The sequence below is a fragment of the Danio rerio genome, chromosome 21 (genome assembly GCF_052040795.2).
Source record: "Danio rerio strain M-AB ecotype USA chromosome 21, GRCz13ab, whole genome shotgun sequence".
Lineage (NCBI taxonomy): Eukaryota > Metazoa > Chordata > Actinopteri > Cypriniformes > Danionidae > Danio > Danio rerio.
Genome location: NC_141041.1, coordinates 50,091,919 through 50,109,967, shown reverse-complemented (window position 1 = coordinate 50,109,967; position 18,049 = coordinate 50,091,919). Strand labels below are relative to the sequence as shown.

Below are 18,049 nucleotides of genomic sequence, written 5' to 3'. Positions count from 1 at the left end.
ATAAAAATAATTCCCTACATTAATATAGCACTTTTCTAGACAGTCAAAGCGCTTTACACATTTTTGGAGGGAATCTCCTCATCCATCATGAGTGTGCAGCATCCACCTGGATGATATGATGGCAGCCATATTGCACCAGACTGAACACCACACACCAGCTGATTGATGGACAAGAGACAGAGTGATGAAGCCAATTATGATATGGGGAAGGTTAGGAGGCCATGATGGACAGAGACTTATTTCTAAGGAGAGTCGGGACCTCGGTTTAACAACTAATCCAAAAGTCAGCGCTCACTGAGCAGTATAGAGTCCGCATCAATATACTGGGGCATTAGGACCCACACAGACCTCAGGTTGAGTGCCGTTGCTGGTCTCATTAACACCACTTCTGGCAGAAACCTAGCTTTCTCATGTGGTCTCCCATTCAGGTACTGACCAGGCGTAGCCCTGCTTAGCTTCAGTGGGCGACCATGTGAGAGTTGCAGAGAACTAGCTGCCGGCAAGAAAGTAGTTACATCAAAAATTAGGGACAATGTACTTATTGTGTTTGCATTGTATTGCAGAAGACTTAGTGGGCTGTTTAGCTGAGATACAGGTAGGGTTAGGGACAGGTTTGGTGGTAAGGGCAGGTTTAAGGGTAGATTAAGGTGTAAGAGATCGGTCACAGTATCTACGCTTATGCTTGTCTTTTTTTATTATCCCTAGCTCTCCATAATCCTGGACCAGGCTGTGTCCAAGGCAGATGATGTGGTGGTCGTGGATGAGTGGAGAGCATGAGACTGATTCCTGAAAGACCCCAGTGACAGACGAGTTTCCACATTGATCCAGTGGATCAGCCTGAACAACCGCCAGTGACCTACTCACACCTGCAGTTTCTCCACTATGGAAGTCCAGCATTCTCCAGCCTCCGGCACCTAGACTATAGCCATCTACGGTTATGCTAGTCTGTTTTTCATTATCCCAAGGTCTCCATAATCCTGAACCAGGCTGTATACTGAGAAGATTATTTGGTGGTTGTGGAGGGGTGGCGAGCATGAGATTCCTGAAAGACCCCAGTGACAAACGTGTCTCCACATTTATCCCGTGGATCAGCCTGAACAACCGCCAGTGACCTACTCACACCTACAGCTTCTCCACAATGGAAGTCCAGCATTCTCCAGCCTCCGGCACCTAGACTATAGCCATCTACGGTTATGCTAGTCTGTTTTTCATTATCCCAAGGTCTCCACAATCCTGGACCAGGCTCTATCCTGAGAAGATTATTTGGTGGTTGTGGAGGAGTGGCGAGCATGAGATTCCTGAAAGACCCCAGTGACAGACGAGTCTCCACATTGATACCATTGATCAGCCTGAACAACTGCCGGTGACCTACACCTGCAGATTCTCCACAATGAACATCAAGTATTTTTGCCTCCGTCACCCAGACTGTAGCCATTTACGCTTATGCAAGTCTTTTTTTCATTATCCCAAGGTCTCCACAGTCCTGGACCAGGTCATATCCTGAGCAGATGATTTGGTGGTCGTGGAGGAGTGGACGCAAGTGGCAGATGAGTCTCCACATTGATTCCGTGGATCAGCCTGAACAACTGCCGGTGACCTATTCACACCTGCAGCTTCTCCACAATGGACATCCAGCGTTTTCCAGCCTCCGGCGCTTAGATTGTAGCTTTCCACAAGTTTGGCCAGAGCAGAAATGGTCGTGCCTAACTGAGCCTGGTTTCTCTCAAGGCTTTTTTACTTCACTTCTGTCAATTGGTAAAGTTTGTTCCTCGTCACTGATGCCACTGGCTTGCTTGGTTCGAACTTGTGGAGCTACGCATCGATGGATTTGCTCTTCAGTGTTTGGACTTTCAGCAGTGAAAATGAAGCCACACTGAACTTAACTCAACTAAACTTCTCTGAACTCTGAAAACTGGACTGACACAGATTCCATTTACTAATTTACTACTTATATGTTAAGCTGCTTTGACACAATCTACATTGTAAAAGCGGCAAAGGAATAAAAAAGAATTAAACTGAATTATTCTTTCCAGTTTTGTGTGGGACATAATTGCAGTTAACGAGGGGCACTAAAAATATAACTCCCATAACACTCCCCAATTTTTCTCAAGGTATGATTTGACATTGCCAGGCCACCCTGAAAACTGAACATCACGGTGTGGCATTTGGTTTTTAAATGATTCCTCCGGAGGCATCATTTAGCACTGCTATCATCTGATGTATGGTCTGTCGGCCAGCACCCGTGTGTCTCTATGATTCTCAGTACTCACAGGATCTCGTCATAGAGCCTGTATTTTCCACCAGTTTGTGTGAATCCTCCATTTTTGTGATGTTGTTAGACTCGGCACTGATGTTCCCATATGCAAACTCGATGACTTGAAATCATGGGGGGTTGATGAGACGCCACATAGAGACAACAAATCACTTATTGTGGACTGTTATTCTCAGCACAATGAAAATGATGATGGCATAACAGTCAGAGAGGAGAATGTACACCAGCTGTATAAAAATATGTCACGATTCCACCGTATGAGAACTGTGGGACCAGTTGCCAACTGCGAAATTTATAATGCGTTATTACACATGGTCAGATGTAGAGTTGATATTTAAGACTGATTGGTCGTTTGCTTGCTTGGTTGGTTGCTTGGTTGGTTGGTAGGTTGTCTGACTGACTGGTTGATTGGTTGGTTACTTGCCTGGTTGGCTGAATGACTGACTGACTGACTGACTGACTGACTGACTGACTGACTGATTGATTGATTGATTGATTGATTGATCTAATCCAGTATTCATAATGCATTCTTATATATGTTCAAATGTAGGGTTGATATTTGGGATTGTTTGATTGATTGATTGATTGATTGATTGATTGATTGATTGATATATTGATTTATTGATTGATTGATTGATTGATTGATTGATTGACTGATCGATTGATCAACTGCAGTACTCATAATGCATTATTATACAAGTACAGTTGTAGACTAATATTTATTAGTTGAAATTTAGGCTCAGTTGTTGGTTGGCTGGTTGTTGGGTTGTTTGGCTGGTGGGTTGGTCGACTTGATAGATTCATTGATTTATTCATTCATAGAACCTGGACTTTCCTGCACTCAAGTATATTAAAACTCTAATATATTATACGTAAAACAGTCACTTTTAAAATGAAACCTGAAATATATTGAGCTTGAGACTTTAAGACCAGCGACCCAGCGACCTTCTTGCTGTGAGGCGACAGCACTACCTACTGCGCCACTGCCTCGCCGCATCCTAAGTTATATACAGGATATATTGTGGTGTTACCAGCCCAGAATTTGACTGGGAAGAACTCTTTAAAGCCCACTAGCTTGCTCTAACTGATAAAGAGCACTCATTATCTTTGATCTGTGCCTTGAAATGAGAATATCGCATCCTGCAAGAGAGCCCTTCATGTTCTTATGATTCATCTTCAACTTACTATCTGTGGCGTGAAGACTTAATAAGAAGACAGAGGCACAACCAGTGCAGCATGTTTTGGTTCCTGCATTGTGTTGCTGTGGCAGTTAGAATGTGATGCACTTTTCACCTGATCATTTTATCTGGAGGTGTTCACACTCCTGCTGACGGAATCAGAGGTGTAGTATTGACATCATCATTGGCTTCATTTATGGAGCCGCTACCAAAAGTTTTCCCATTGGATTTCCCCAACAAATTTGGCATCATCAGCATGGTCAATTGCAACAGTGCTGTCGCTTTAGAGACATTTGAGCAAGCAAAACAAAAAGAAAGTTATTAAATGTTTTGAAAGTAGTCTTCCTTCGAATCTTGTTATATTGTCTTATAATAATAATAATAATAATAATAATAAAAAAAAAGATTATTTAGTTTTACTATGGGCGATGCAGTGGCGCAGTAGGTGGTGCTGTCACCTCACAGCAAGAAGGTCGCTGGTTCGAGCCTCTACTGGGTCAGTTGGCTTTTCTGTGTGGAGTTTGCATGTTCTCCCTGCCTTCACATGGGTTTCCTCCGAGTGCTCCGGTTTCTCCCACAGTCCAAAGACATGCGGTACAGGTGAATTGGATAGGCTAAATTGTCCGTAGTGTATGAGTGTGTGTGTGAATGTGTGTGGATGTTTCCCAGAGATGGGTTGCAGCTGGAAGGGCATCTGCTGCATAAAAACTTGCTGGATAAGTTGGCAGTTCATTCCGCTGTGGCAACCCCAGATTAATAGCAGGACTAAGCCGACAAGAAAATGAATAAATGAACTTAGGATGCATATCATATGATTCTGTGTCTCATCTTGAAAAGTTGTCAATGTTGATCACTTATACTGTACTGTGACTTAGATCCTGTAATAAACATCCCCAATGTCCTCTATATGCAATGGATATTATGTAACTTCACAGTAAGTAGACTTTCCGAGCACCAGTCCTACTTTCTGAAGTAAAACAATTACTAAGTCCTATTTAAAAATGGACTGCTTGTGCATACACGTTATAGGTTAATTGTGCTAAAATTAACCATCGTGATTGTTGCGGTCTAATTTTGAGTATAGTTTCATGCTCTGCATAATGTGACAGATTGTGATGTTTTCTCCCTCACCATTAGAAAATGATGCCTCACGCAAAATACAAAGTGTTGCCGCACCGCTGTGGTGATTCATCGTGCACACCCGAGCCAATTGTGTGTATGATTAAGACGCATGCATTTCTCTGCGCAGCCTCGCAACCAATTATCTTCTCTCTTCAATGAGGCCCATAAAGGAACACGGTTTCACACACTCACTGGGACAAAGGGAAATAAAGGAGGATGCTACGTCTTCCTCTGTGGAACGTTTGACAACAAATCTTTCTAAATTAAATCCAGCGGCAATGAAAACATCTCATTTTCCTTGCATGAATTTGTCTGCTAACAGTTTGCTGTGTTCTACGTGCAACCATACTTAGTTGAAGCATAATATGTAATAAACACATATCTGTATACTGTACATTGTTTTTGAGAACAATTCATAGACATAATGTATTATATATATAAAAAAAATCAGCTTATTATATTGCCTTTCCCCTAAATCCAACCCTCAAAGAAAACCTGTGGCAAATTATACAGTTCATATGATGAAGTAAGTATGATTTATAAACATTAGTTGAGTTGAGTTTCTGTAAATCTCCTTAATAAGTCTCATAGAAATATACATTAGATGTCGCCTGGCCTATTGTTGTCTATTGGACAGAATGCGTCAATAGCGCCGCCATCTTGCTACAGGGTAGCGCTCCTTGAAATGAATGCGGGACCAAGGTACAGTGGAGGACTGTGGCCATGCAAAGCCAGAGATATACACATAAACACATATATCTGTGATCGGGAGTTTTCCTGGATGTTAGTATGTAATTTTTTTTTTCTAATTACGAAAATTATAATTTTACATCACTTTTCTACATTGATGGATCAGTGACCGCACGGGCATTCCTGACAAAAAGCTTGTGTTTGTGTGTACAGAAATGTACTATTCACCCTCCTTGTTAAATTTGATCCTGAAACACAGCTCCTCTCCTGCTTTCACTTCTCATATTGACGGAGGGAGCGATTCGTTTGAGAATGAATCCCCCGAACGACACTTTCCCTAACGTTAGCCGACAAAAATACAAGTTTCTGGCAGCGCAGCATCTCGTTGTCATATTTCTTTTGCATTGTTTGCGGATTTTATTCAACAAAACTAGCATAAGCCGAGTGTTTAGTGCGAGTTGGAGCTGCTTTGCCGTATGGTGAATGCAGTAAGTGACTGTTATCATCAATAACGTTACCTGATTAGCACAAAAGTTCAGAACATACAAAAACAGAAAAAACTTAATATCACCTATGAAATGTTCTGCCTTTGTGCTTTGTTTTCTTTGTTTGCTCGTTACTACACCCGTAGACAGCGCTAAAGTCCAGCATCTTCACGTAATAACACTGTTTTGACTAGTGCGGTTGAATGACATTTGTCCTGGGAGCGCTGTACCAATGTGGCGGCGCTATTGACGCATGCTCAGGGTCCCTATGCAATATCTAGTGTATATATCTATGAATAAGTATTAATAGGTCATATCCATGCCATTATACAACTTTGTGTCCATGTAAACCATATAAACCTGTCAGTTAATTCAAATGTTATCAGTCGATTGATTGGGCGCTATCAGTGGTTCTCAGCTGATATATATATATATATATATATAGGGCAGTAGGGGTCTTCTACGCCTACTAGTAGGCTCAGAAGGCAGGTATTATTCATCCACATGGTTAATCAGCTATAGATCACATATGGCTGTGGCCAGAAGTTAATAATTATTTATATTATTTATTAAATTACCCAATAACTGTGTTTTATTAACGTCTACCCCAACCCTAAACCCAGCCGTCACCGTAATGTAAAAACAGATCTGGATCTGGAGCCTTTCTATTAGCTTAGCTGATTAACCACAATAATTATTTATATTATTAATGAAATTTCCTATTCATCGTATTTCATTAACGTCAACCCACACTCCAACCTTAAACCCAGCCGTCACAGTAATGTAAAAACAGATCTGGATCTGGAGTCTTCTCTGTTTGTTTAGCTGATTAGCCATGTGGATGGATGATAACAGCCGATAACCACTGATAACGCCCATTCAACTGAGTGATGACATTCGAAGTTGGTGAACCTGTACACACACAAATCCATTTACCATGTGTGGAAAGACACAAGTAAATATGAAAATTGGGACCACTTTTAAAATAAAGCAATAGTAAGAATACACATACCATATCGGTGTCTGATACTGGTCCGAAGCTTGTCACGTAGATGTTTGTCCTCACCTCAGTCACACTTTCTGCTTGGACAAAAACAGAATGGGTATAAGAACAAAAATAAGTATTATATAAGAGACATATTAAATAAACACAGAGGGCTCTATTTTGACGGTCCATGCGCAAAACGCAAAACGCAGGGCGCAAACGCTTTCAGGGCGTGTCAGGACGCGTTTTTGCTAATTTAAGGACGGGAAATCTGCCTTGCACCGTGGCGCATGGTCTAAAAGGGTTGAGTTTATTTTCTTAATGAGTTATAGGTGTGTTTTGAGAATAAACCAATCAGAGTCTCATCTCCCATTACCTTTAAGAGTCAGCTGCATCACGCCAAGAGCGCATTCGCTATTTACAGGAAGCAAAGTAAGTCTAAGTGGAAAAACTGAGCATTTCACTAGCAAACAGTTAACAGTTAACAGTGTTTTAACAGAAAACTGTTAAACAGAGCATCTACTGCGTGAGAATGAGAGATAATGGATCTACTTTCACTTTCACTCTTGGATAGGGAAACCTTTACGCACAGACATCAATTAGTCTATAAATAAATACTTTTGTTTGTTAAGCGCAAATATTCGTTTCAAAACTATTTCTAAATTCAGTTCTAATTTCTAGCAAACGAATAAATGAACAATAATAACAAAATGTGCTCAAAAACCTGAGTTATATCCTAAAACACATGCTGTGCCCCATATGGTCTAAAACCTGACAGGTGGACAAATCTAAGCTTGTTTTTAATAAAACAAATATAAATATGGATGTAATAAATAATACTGCTAATAATAATAACATTATACAAAAGCAAATTGTTATGAATGAACTGAAAAAGCCTCCTGAGATGAAGAAGGCATAAAAGCAGTGATTTTTCATATTTATGTAGGCTAGAAAATAATATGTTTTGTAATATTTTAATCCTTTATATTTATATCCTATATCTATTCTTATTATATTCTATATATATCCTTAATATTTACATTTTTTCATATGTAAAGATATTTGCCTATTGCTCTCTTGTGTGTATTAAGCAGTGTGTAAGCGAGGTGCAACTCTGCGCCGGAGTTTAGACCGGGTTAGTTTTGGTCTAATGAAAAATCTATTATAGTTTCTCAAAATAGCAACGCGCCAGCGGTCCGCCTCAGAACACCTCCCTTTTTAGACCAGAATGTCTATGGGCGCACAAATGAGCGCTAATGCATTTGCTATTTAAACAGCGTAGCGCAACGCCTCAAAACCACTCTTGCGCCAAGATGAAACTACCAAAAGACTATTGCGTTGCATCTTGCGCCACACTGCGCCGGGTGTATGATAGGGCCCAGAGAACATTAATTCATAGACATGTAAAGGCAACAATTCACTACACGTTCTGTGTTGCGTCATTGACCCCACAAAAATGTCATAGTCGTGTCTCCGGGAATACTAACATCTGTTTGGTGCTCATAATTTAAATGAATAAAAAGCTAAATGTAAAGTTGGTAAATCCAAAATTATGCAATGCAGTTTTTTTTTTATATTTTAATTGAAAATATTTGATATTTTTGAATCTTTAGTGTTACCAGCATAACTATTGGTACATTTTGGTGTATTTGTTTGCAGTTTGGATGAATGAAAAATGGAAGCAACTTCTTATAGAATGTTTGCGATCCACACATGCCTTTCTCCTTGAGCAAAGAAAATCGGGTGGCTGCACCCCCTGGTTTGGGCCTCAGGTTTGGATTACTGTCATTGGGGTCTGTATGCTAGATTGGTGGCAGCTTTATAGCTGGAGCAGATTGGCATTTCCTCAACTGCATGCGAGCAGATCCCGTTGTGTTAGCAAGCAATGATCTCATGCCAGACCCGGAGGTTTGCTCTGGAGTGTTTTTCAGTCTGCTCTGAGGAGTTGGAGGTTGGGATGTTTTCACACAGAGTAAGAAAGAAACACACACAGTCCTGAACTCTGTTGACTTGGGGACTTAACTGGTGTGTTAGCATACAAGGTAGGCAAATTAAGGTTATTTTACACAGAGGAATCATAAAAAGTGTCTTGTGTTAAACAAGTCAACATCTGAAGTGGATCAAAACCATTCATCAAAGTTGTTGAAACACTATGAATGGTTTCTGTCAGCTTGAAGTTGCTGAGGTCTTAACCTCAGTTAACCAACCTAAGTTAGCATTCGGGGTAGTCGTGGTCTAGTAGTTAGGGTGTTGGAATTGTGATTGAAAGGTTGCAGGTTTGAGTCTGTGTTGTAGAATAACCAACACTCTTACCAGTCTTAAATACCAGTCTGATGTCCCTTGAGCAAAGCATGGATCCCCCAACTACCACAACAATGACTGCACACTGCTCCAGGTGTGTTCAAATTGTGTAAGTGCTGTCTATTGTGCACAAATTTTGAGTATGGGTAACCCTACTTGACCACGTCATGACTTTCAAACTAGCCCAATTATACTAGCTCAAAACTAGGTCAAAGGGCCAATCAGACTAGCCAACAACTAGTCAAAATGTCCAATCAAACTAGCCCAAAGTTAGCTCAAATGGCCAATTAGACTAGACCAAAACTAGCCCAAGTGGCTGATCAAACAAGCCTAACGGCCAATAAAACTATTCAAAGACAAGGCAATCAAAAAAGTTAAATTGGCTTGCTAATCTAACTACCCCAATTTTCAAAACTTGTCCTATCAAGCTAGCTCAAATGGACAATACAACTAGCCCAAAACTAGCCCATATGACCAATCAAACTAGCCCAAAATGGCTAATCAGACTAGCCTAAAACTAGTTTAAACGGCCAATCAAACCAGCCTAATCATCAATCAGATTAGCTACAAACTAGCACAAATGGCCAATCAAACAAGTCTAATGGCCAATCAAATTATCCCAAAACTACGCAATCAAAATAGTTCAATTTGCTAGCTAATCTAACTAGCACAAATGTCAAAACTTGTCCAGTCAAACTAGCTCAAATGGACAATAAAACTGGCCCAAAACTAGCCCAAAATGACCAATCGGACTAGCCCAAAACTAGCTTAAACGGCCAATCAAACTAGCCTAATCTCCAATCAAATTAGCCCCAAACTAGCCCAAATGGCTGATCAAACAAGTCTAATGGCCAATCAAACTATCCCAAAACTAGGCAATCAAAATAGTTCAATTGGGTAGCTGATCTAACTAGCACAAATGTCAAAACGTGTCCAATCAAACTAGATCAAATGGACAATAAAACTAGCCCAAAACTAGCTTAAACAGCCAATCAAATTAGCCTAACCTCCAATAAAATTAGCCCCAAACTAGCCCAAATGGCCAGTCAAACAAGCCTAATGGCCAATCAAACTAGTCTAAAACTATCCCACATGGCCGATCAAACTAGTCTAAATGTCCAATCAAACTAGTGCAAATGGACAATCAAACTAGGCACAAACTAGCCTACTTGGTCAATCAAATCTGTCCAAATGGACAATCAAACTAGTCCATGGCATTTTTCCATGCGTAGCAAGCTACTCTGCTCAATAAGACAAACGAGGGCAATTGATTAACTCCTGTGGATGTTAAAAGGCACCACAGACCTTGCCTTCCATACCTAAAACAGCTGTTCTTTCCCCTATTATGTTGGCTCAATAAGGTACGGTTTCAGTTGTGTTTCCAAATGAGCCAAAACATGAAGTTTAGAGGAAGTTCTCGAAGCATTCAAAGATCTGATGGTATGGTGGTGATGGTATCTTTAGCTTGATAGAATTAAACCCGTCCCGTTCTCTGTGAGTTTCCAGGAGATTCTTCATCCATTTTTCTGCACAACACCACTACTGAAGCATGGCGTCCACCCACTTCTCGTAGTTCACTAGGGGCAAAAGAGGTTGTTTTGGGCTGTTTGGTCCAGCTACAAAGACCAGGCGCTGTCTTTTCAATCAGTCCCCCAGTCAAGAAGGTTGTTGGTTTCCTGCCAGTAGGTCATTTCATGGCGTCAAAACAGTTAAAATCAGCCCTACCACTGAGATGTTCAGTAGCTTCAGGGCAAGCCCCCTTAGCGGGTGTCATACCACAACATTGTGTGCTCATTTTTTTCTAGTAGCCCTGAAAAGGCTGTCTTGCTAGACCTGCCATGTTTCATGTTTTAGAAGGCAGCATTTCTCCTATGGATATCCATCCTGTCCATGATCAACACCTCTGCTGAAGTGTGGGAAGCCCTGTTTTTAAAAAATTGAAGTACAGTCTCTTCAGTCAAATGGACCATAAAAAAGTTAGCCTTCGTTCATTAGCTTTTGTTGGTTAGTCATTTTGCCAACACAAGCTCATTCTGAAAATGTAGCCCTACGGAAGTTTCTGGAGATTGTGAATTATGTAATAAGAAGTACGTTTGGCTGCATTTCATCTTTTAAAATGAACGCTATGGGGTACCATGATGCCATTCCTTTTCGCAATTACCATGTGCACAGCTTTCCCACTGTTTGTCCAGTTAGCTAGCCATTTACGTCAGCGGACTCGAGACGCAGAGAGGGGCTGACTATGATGCCGGGATTTGAGTTCGGCAAAGAACGGTTTCAGAGAGACAAAAACAGAAGCCCAAAAAATAAAATAAACAAAAAAATATCAGGGTGAAAATGTGGTAAAATCTGAAAATGTGGTAAAAATCCGGCGAGGGCTTTAATAATTTTAGATTAATTTTTAAAACATGTCGTTCGGGTTTAGGGAAGGAGGAGGGTGGGTTAGTCCATCAGTCAGTCAGTCATTCGTTCAGTCAGTCGGTCAGTCGGTCAATCGACAGCAGTCTCTAGTGGATTTACACGAGTAGAAGAAGCATGAACGGCACTTGTGAGAGAAACTTGAGATCTCAAAAAGCATGCAGAGGGGCATTTGGAGGATTCACGAAATCAAAACTCCTGGAATGTATTTCGTGATCAGCAGAAATGTGTATAGTGGTGTGTTTTCAGAATGAGCCTGGGTTGCATTTTGCACAATGGTGTATTGGGGCAGCTCATGATGCAATGAGTTCCCATTAAAAGGACTGTCTCAGATACATGTACACTGATTTTTTTTTTTTATTTAGCGGTAGAATTGAGGATGCAATTACAAAGATGTCTTTCTATGTCATTGGTGACTCTATGTCCGCTCATTTTACCTTAGTGTGTCCCTGCAGAATTGCTTTAATTAAACACAACACTGTCAGGCTGGAGGTATTTCCAATCGTGTCAGGATATCTGTCCTCACCCACAGAACCAGAGTTACATACTCAATAGAAACTATTTGGAATGCTAAGAGGTTGTGCTACAGATGATCACAAAATATATCGCTGTAACCCTCATGGTGTTTTTCCTCATGTATGTATGTTTTATTACCACTTTTTTTTTTGCATACTTCCATCTTTTCTGAAATCAATGACTTTTCAAATACCAGAGAGTCAACCAATTCCGCTGCACCACTGTTTTCAGCATATTTTTTTTCCTTAGCCTGCATTCTAGCTGTTTGTGCATGCATATGCAATTATAAAGCACATGTACGCATGAAAAGGGAATCAATTTTCCCAATGGAAAAGGCTTGCTTAATATGTTGGGTTTGTAGTTCTGCCATTATGTTTGATTATTAGCTATATCATCAAATTCCAAGATAGTGCCTGCTTTGAAAGAACACTTGGATGGATGATTGTGTTGTTGAGGAGTTTAATGTAAAGACTTTTAGCAACAGCACCACAGTAACCGGTGTTTCAGGGTGAAAGTGAAAAGAGGTTATGTACATGTGTTCCAGTGGGCACATACTACTATTGCTAATAATAATATCAATTATAAAATTGTAATAAAGCAGTTATAAAAAAAAAAGTATAGTGAGCTGTTGGCATTTAACCACCTCATGTCAGCTAAAGTAAGTCATCATGTTCCAGTTATCAACTTTGATCTGATGAGTGCTGTAATACACATCAGCATCTATGTAAAGCAGGGTGGAAATGGGCAGATTTAGAGCTAGAGAGAGGTGACTGGAGAGCAGCCAAAACGCTGGAGACAGCAGGACTCCGGCGGCAGAGGCGATGGAAAGCGTCCAGCTCCACCACACATCGCTCTCGGTGCGCCAATGTGACTTCGCTCATTAATCAAAAAAAACATACAACTTGATTTGTGACTGCCCACCGCTGGGCGCACAATTTAGGCTCTGTACTTTCAGAGGTCACTGGGGATTCTCTCTGTGAGACCTCTGTGGAGCAGAGAAAACGCGCACAGTGGGAGACGGTCTGATGGGCTTCTGTGCAACATTTCTGTAGATGTCATTAGGACACTAATGTACACTCATACACTACAGTAGTTAATGTGCTAGACTACATCAATGCTCAGGAGCCAACATTTAACGTCAATGCTCTGAACCCAACTTGATAAGGGGAACCAATCAGCTTCATGATGACTAAAGACAGCAATCTGTGGGTGCACCGCAGGGTTGTCAGGTTTTCACAACAAAACCAACACAAAGGCCGGTCAAAACTAGCCCAAATGTCCAATCATATCAGCCCAAATGGCCGATCAAACTAGCCCAAAATTACCGCAAATGTCCAATCAAACTAGCCCAAAATTAGCGCAAATGTCCAATCAAATTGGCACAAAATTAGCCCAAAGAGCCTATCAAACAAGCCTAAATGGCCAGTTAATCTATGCCAAAACTGGCCCAAATGACCAATCAGACAAGCACAAATGGACACTCAAACTAGCTCAAATTTACTCCATCCCACTAGCCCAAATGGCTTATCAAATTAGCACTAATGAACTATCAAACTAGCCCAAATGGCCAATCAAACTTGCCCAAATGGACAAACTAGCCCAAATAAACAATTAAACTAGCCCAAATGGTTTATCAAATTAGTGCAAATAGATAATCAAACTAGCCCAAAATAGCCCAAAATGACAATGAAACTAACTCAAGTGTTCAATCAAACTACACCAACTGGACAATCAAACTAGCCCAAAACTAGCCTGAATGTCCAGTCAAACTAGCCCAAAACTAGCCCAAATGGGCAATCAAACTATCCTAATTTTCAAATCCAACTAGCCCAAATGGCCATTTAAACTAAATTAATATTAGCCCACATAACTATTTAAACTAGCCCAAATGGCAAATCAAACTAGCCCAAAACTAGCCCAAATGACCAATCCAACCTACCCCAAAACTAACCCACGTTCAGTCAAACTAGCCCAAAACTAGCCCAAATAGGCAGTCAAACTAGCTCAAATATCCAATTCAACTAGCTCAAATGTCCATTCAAACTAGCCCAAAACTAGCCCAAAAGGCAGTCAAACTAGCCTAATTTTCAATCCAATTAGCCCAAATAGCCAATTAAACTAGCCCAAAACTAGCCCACATGACCATTTAAACTTGCACAAATGGACATTTAAACTAACCCGAATGGGCAATCAAACTAGCCCAAATCTAGCCAAAATGTTCAGTCAAACTAATCCAAAACTAGCCCAAGTGGGCAATTAAAATAGCCCAATTGTCCTATCAACTTAGCCCAAATGTCCAATTAAACAAATGCATATGGCCAATTTTTCAAAAATCCCTCAATCCCTCTCAAGTATTTCTAAACGCTATTTCGGATGCTGAAATTGGCAATTTTTTTTACTTGTCAAAGAGAGTTTGGATTCAAGGATTCACCAAAACACTCGCAAATATATAATAATAAACAGCAAACAACACTGTGTTAATCTTCTTATTGGTCTTTTTGAAACATGCTGTGCACTGCACCTCTCCATTACTAGCCCCTAGGTGGAAAATAATTGCCCACGCGCACACACAGTCAATACACAGGGAACTAGGAGATTCAAAATGAAATCTTTTACACACAGTGCCAGTTTTTATTTGGTGAACAGTACTATATAAGGGATACAGATTCACCAAATATGATTTCCTTAGATGTGGCTTAAGTCTGGTTTCACGCTAATGTCAAAGGAACCCCCACAGTATGCAGGTACATGGTTCAGCCCAGAAAGACCCAGATCATATTCACAAATTGGCATGGACCACAAAACATATTGGGCCCATTTAAACTGCACAGGAAGCTGTGTTTTACAGAATAGAAATGGCCAGTCAGACACTGTGGCTGTTTTAAGTCTGAGCTGTGATCTAAACCAAATGCAGTTGGCTGCTTTTTTTATTTTTAATTTTTTTTTAAAAGGGGGGGACTTCTCTACATCCCACTCTGTCTTCATGTTTCAGTTGAAAGTATGTCAAACATCAAATAAAAATGCACATTTCAAAGCACTTCTGGGGGACTTTAAGATTGACAGCATAGCTGGCAGGGTGTCTCTCATGTGACTGCCATGTGCCATCCAGTTAAAAACGTAATGGGGTTGAAGGAAAAATCCAAAATAAACATTTCAAATATTCCTAATCAAATTGTAATCCACCGTCTTTCTTCTCTAGAATACTGTACGTACACTTTTTTTTCTAGTTATTATTTAGCAACAATCCTGGAGGGTCCTGGTAATCTGTTACCATAGAAACAAAAACAGCTGCACACAGATTCTGTCATCTCTCCTTCCCTACTCTTTTTATCATCCTAGCACAGCTTTTAATCATTGGTGGAATATAAATTTGGTAGATTAACATAATTAAACGCAACCATATAAATACAATTAATACAATATGTCAAAACTTGAAAGGTGCTGTGTGTAGGTTTTGGACAAATCGAAAGCATAAAAATACCATAATATGTATGCAGATATTTAGGAAACATGATAAGTGAACATTTGTTTATGTAAAAAAACAACGCTCAAGTCAATTATTCTCTTTTAAAAATGTGTGCTACGTGTTGGAATGACTTTGTTTTGGTCTCTATAACCAGCCGCACAACCAGTTTACCCAATTACACCTCATTGTATTTGGAAAAAAATAAATAAATGAATATTTAGGTTCAGTCTTGAAGGCTGTCTCGATCTGTGTCGACACAACCAAAAATGAAACCTCTAGTTCAGTATCAGCCTCCGAAATGATATGCATATTCACAGTTACAAAGATCCACATGAGGTGGTTTTTAATTAGCAAATATTATAAACATTACAAACATAAACATTAGAGAGTGGTTTAAAATGTAAGGCTCAATCGTCAGGCATGCTGGCTCCTGTTTGTGAGAGCAATCTGTGGGAGCACCGCAGGGTTGTTGGGTGTTTACAACAAAACCAGCAATAGGTAATCAAAACTAGCTTAAACAGCTAATCACGCTAGCCTAAAACTAGCTGAAATGTCCAATCAAACTAGACAAAATAGTCAATCAAACTTAACTTGCCTCAAACTAGCCCAAATGTTCAATCCAACTTTTCTGAATGCCCAGTCAAACTAGCCCAAATCTAGCCCAGTTGTCCAATCAAACTATCCCAAGTGACTAATCATACTAGCCCAAATAACTAAGCCCAAATGGCAAATCAAATCAAACTACCCCAAATGACCAATTAAATTAACCCAAACTACTAATAAAATTAGCCCAAACAACCAACCAGGTTAGCCCAAAACAAGCTCAAATTTCCAATCAAACTAGCCTCAAACTAGCCCAAAGGTTCAATCAAAACATCCCAAATATTCAGTCAAACTAGCCCAAATCTAGCCCAAATGTCCAGTCAAACTAGCCCGAACGGCCAATCAAACTAACCCAAAACTATCCCAAATGGTCAATCAAAACTAGCCTAAATTGCTAATCAAATTATCTCAAATGGCCAATCAAGTTAGCTTAAAACTAGCCCAAATGTCTAATAAAACTAGCCAAAATGGTCAATTAAACTTGCCTCAAACTAGCCCAAATTTTCAATCAAACTATCCTAAATATCAGTCAAACTAGCCCAAATCTGTCCCAAAACTAGCCCAAATTTCCAGTCAAACTAGCCCAAAACTAGCTTAAATTGCCAATTAAACTAGCCCAAATGGTCAGTCAAACTGGTACAAATAGGACTTCCTTTAGCCAAAAAACGAGCCCAAATAGGCCATTATACTAGCCAGAATTGCTAACTAAACTAACCCAAATGGCCAATCAAACTAGCCCAAATGGCAAAATCAAACTAACTAAAATGGCTAATCAAACTAGTCCAAAACTAGCCCAAAATGCTAGTTAAACTAGTCCAAATGGCCAATCAAACTAGCCCAAAACTAGCCCAAATGGCTAATTAAACTAGCCCAAATGACCAATCAAACTAGTCCAAAACTAGCCCAAATGGCTAATTAAACTAGCCCAAATGACCAATCAAACTAGCCCAAAACTAGCCCAAATGGCTAATTAAACTAGCTAAAATGGCTAATAAAATTAGCCAAAATTACTAATCAAATTAGCCCAAATGACCTATTACACCAGTCCAAAAAAAAGCCTAAATGTCCAATTAAACTAGCCCAAATGGGCAGTCAATCTAGCTCAAAACTAACATAAATGGCCAACATTTCTAGTCCACATGGTCAAACAAACTAGCCCAAATGGGAAATGAAACTAGCCCAAAACTGTCCCAAATTACTAATTAAACTAGACCAAATGGCTAAGCAAAGTGGGCCAAAACTATCCCAAATGCCCACCTAAACTAGCCCAAATGGCTAATTGATCTGGCAACGTGTATGTATGTGTGCTGGTTGGAAAACAAACAAAAAAAAGCTACATTATTAAGAATTCGGACATCAATACCTATTTCAACCACTAGGTCAACCCTACACACTGCATCTTTAACCCACAAAAATTAAAATAAAAGTCACTTGCAGCAAGTGGTCAAACATAGCCTAGTACCAAGGGAAAAACACAGACTTGGCAAGCCTGACGCACCATCACAGCAGCGGTCATGACTTCTTATTTATTTTCACCCCAGATCTATAACATATGAAGCATAAGGTTTTGTAAGTGATCTCCGGAGAGTGCTGCTCTGCGATTTCAGACAGATTTTGCTATTGATAAACATTACAGTGGCGAGAAAAGATGAGTAATTTCACTGCTCCAAAAACACAATCTGTTACGGTTCTCAGAGGTGTGAGACGTGTGCGAGAAGTGTCGATATGAAAGCATGAGGACACAGAGGAAGGCAGTGTAAATCATACCTCCAAGCCCGGGACGCAATCTGTTGTCGTAACCGTCCAGCAAGCGATCCAAGATCCGGGTGAAGATGGTGATGTTGTCTTTGCTGTCATCGGGAATGGGTTCTCTGTGACCGGTTACAGCCCTGTGACGGAGGATAACACAGCATTATGTGTTAAAACTTTATTTTAGCTGTAATCACTAATTTAAGTTTGTCTATTTAAAACTCAGTCACACTGAATCTTTAGTGCATGTATGTGTGATCCTGA

The 18,049-nt window shown here is 40.1% G+C and overlaps 1 protein-coding gene across 2 annotated transcripts in view; it reads right to left on the bottom strand.

Annotated features, from left to right (window-relative positions):
- gabra3 (gamma-aminobutyric acid type A receptor subunit alpha3) overlaps positions 1-18,049 on the bottom strand; it is a 322,972-nt gene that overhangs the window by 179,875 nt on the left and 125,048 nt on the right. For both annotated transcript variants that reach the window (XM_087301935.1, XM_087301936.1), the window contains exons 3-4: positions 17,804-17,925; positions 6,760-6,827 (exon numbers count right to left, since the gene is read on the bottom strand). In XM_087301935.1, the coding sequence (XP_087158061.1) occupies positions 6,760-6,827; positions 17,804-17,925 (190 nt within the window). The remainder of the gene's footprint in view (positions 1-6,759; positions 6,828-17,803; positions 17,926-18,049) is intronic.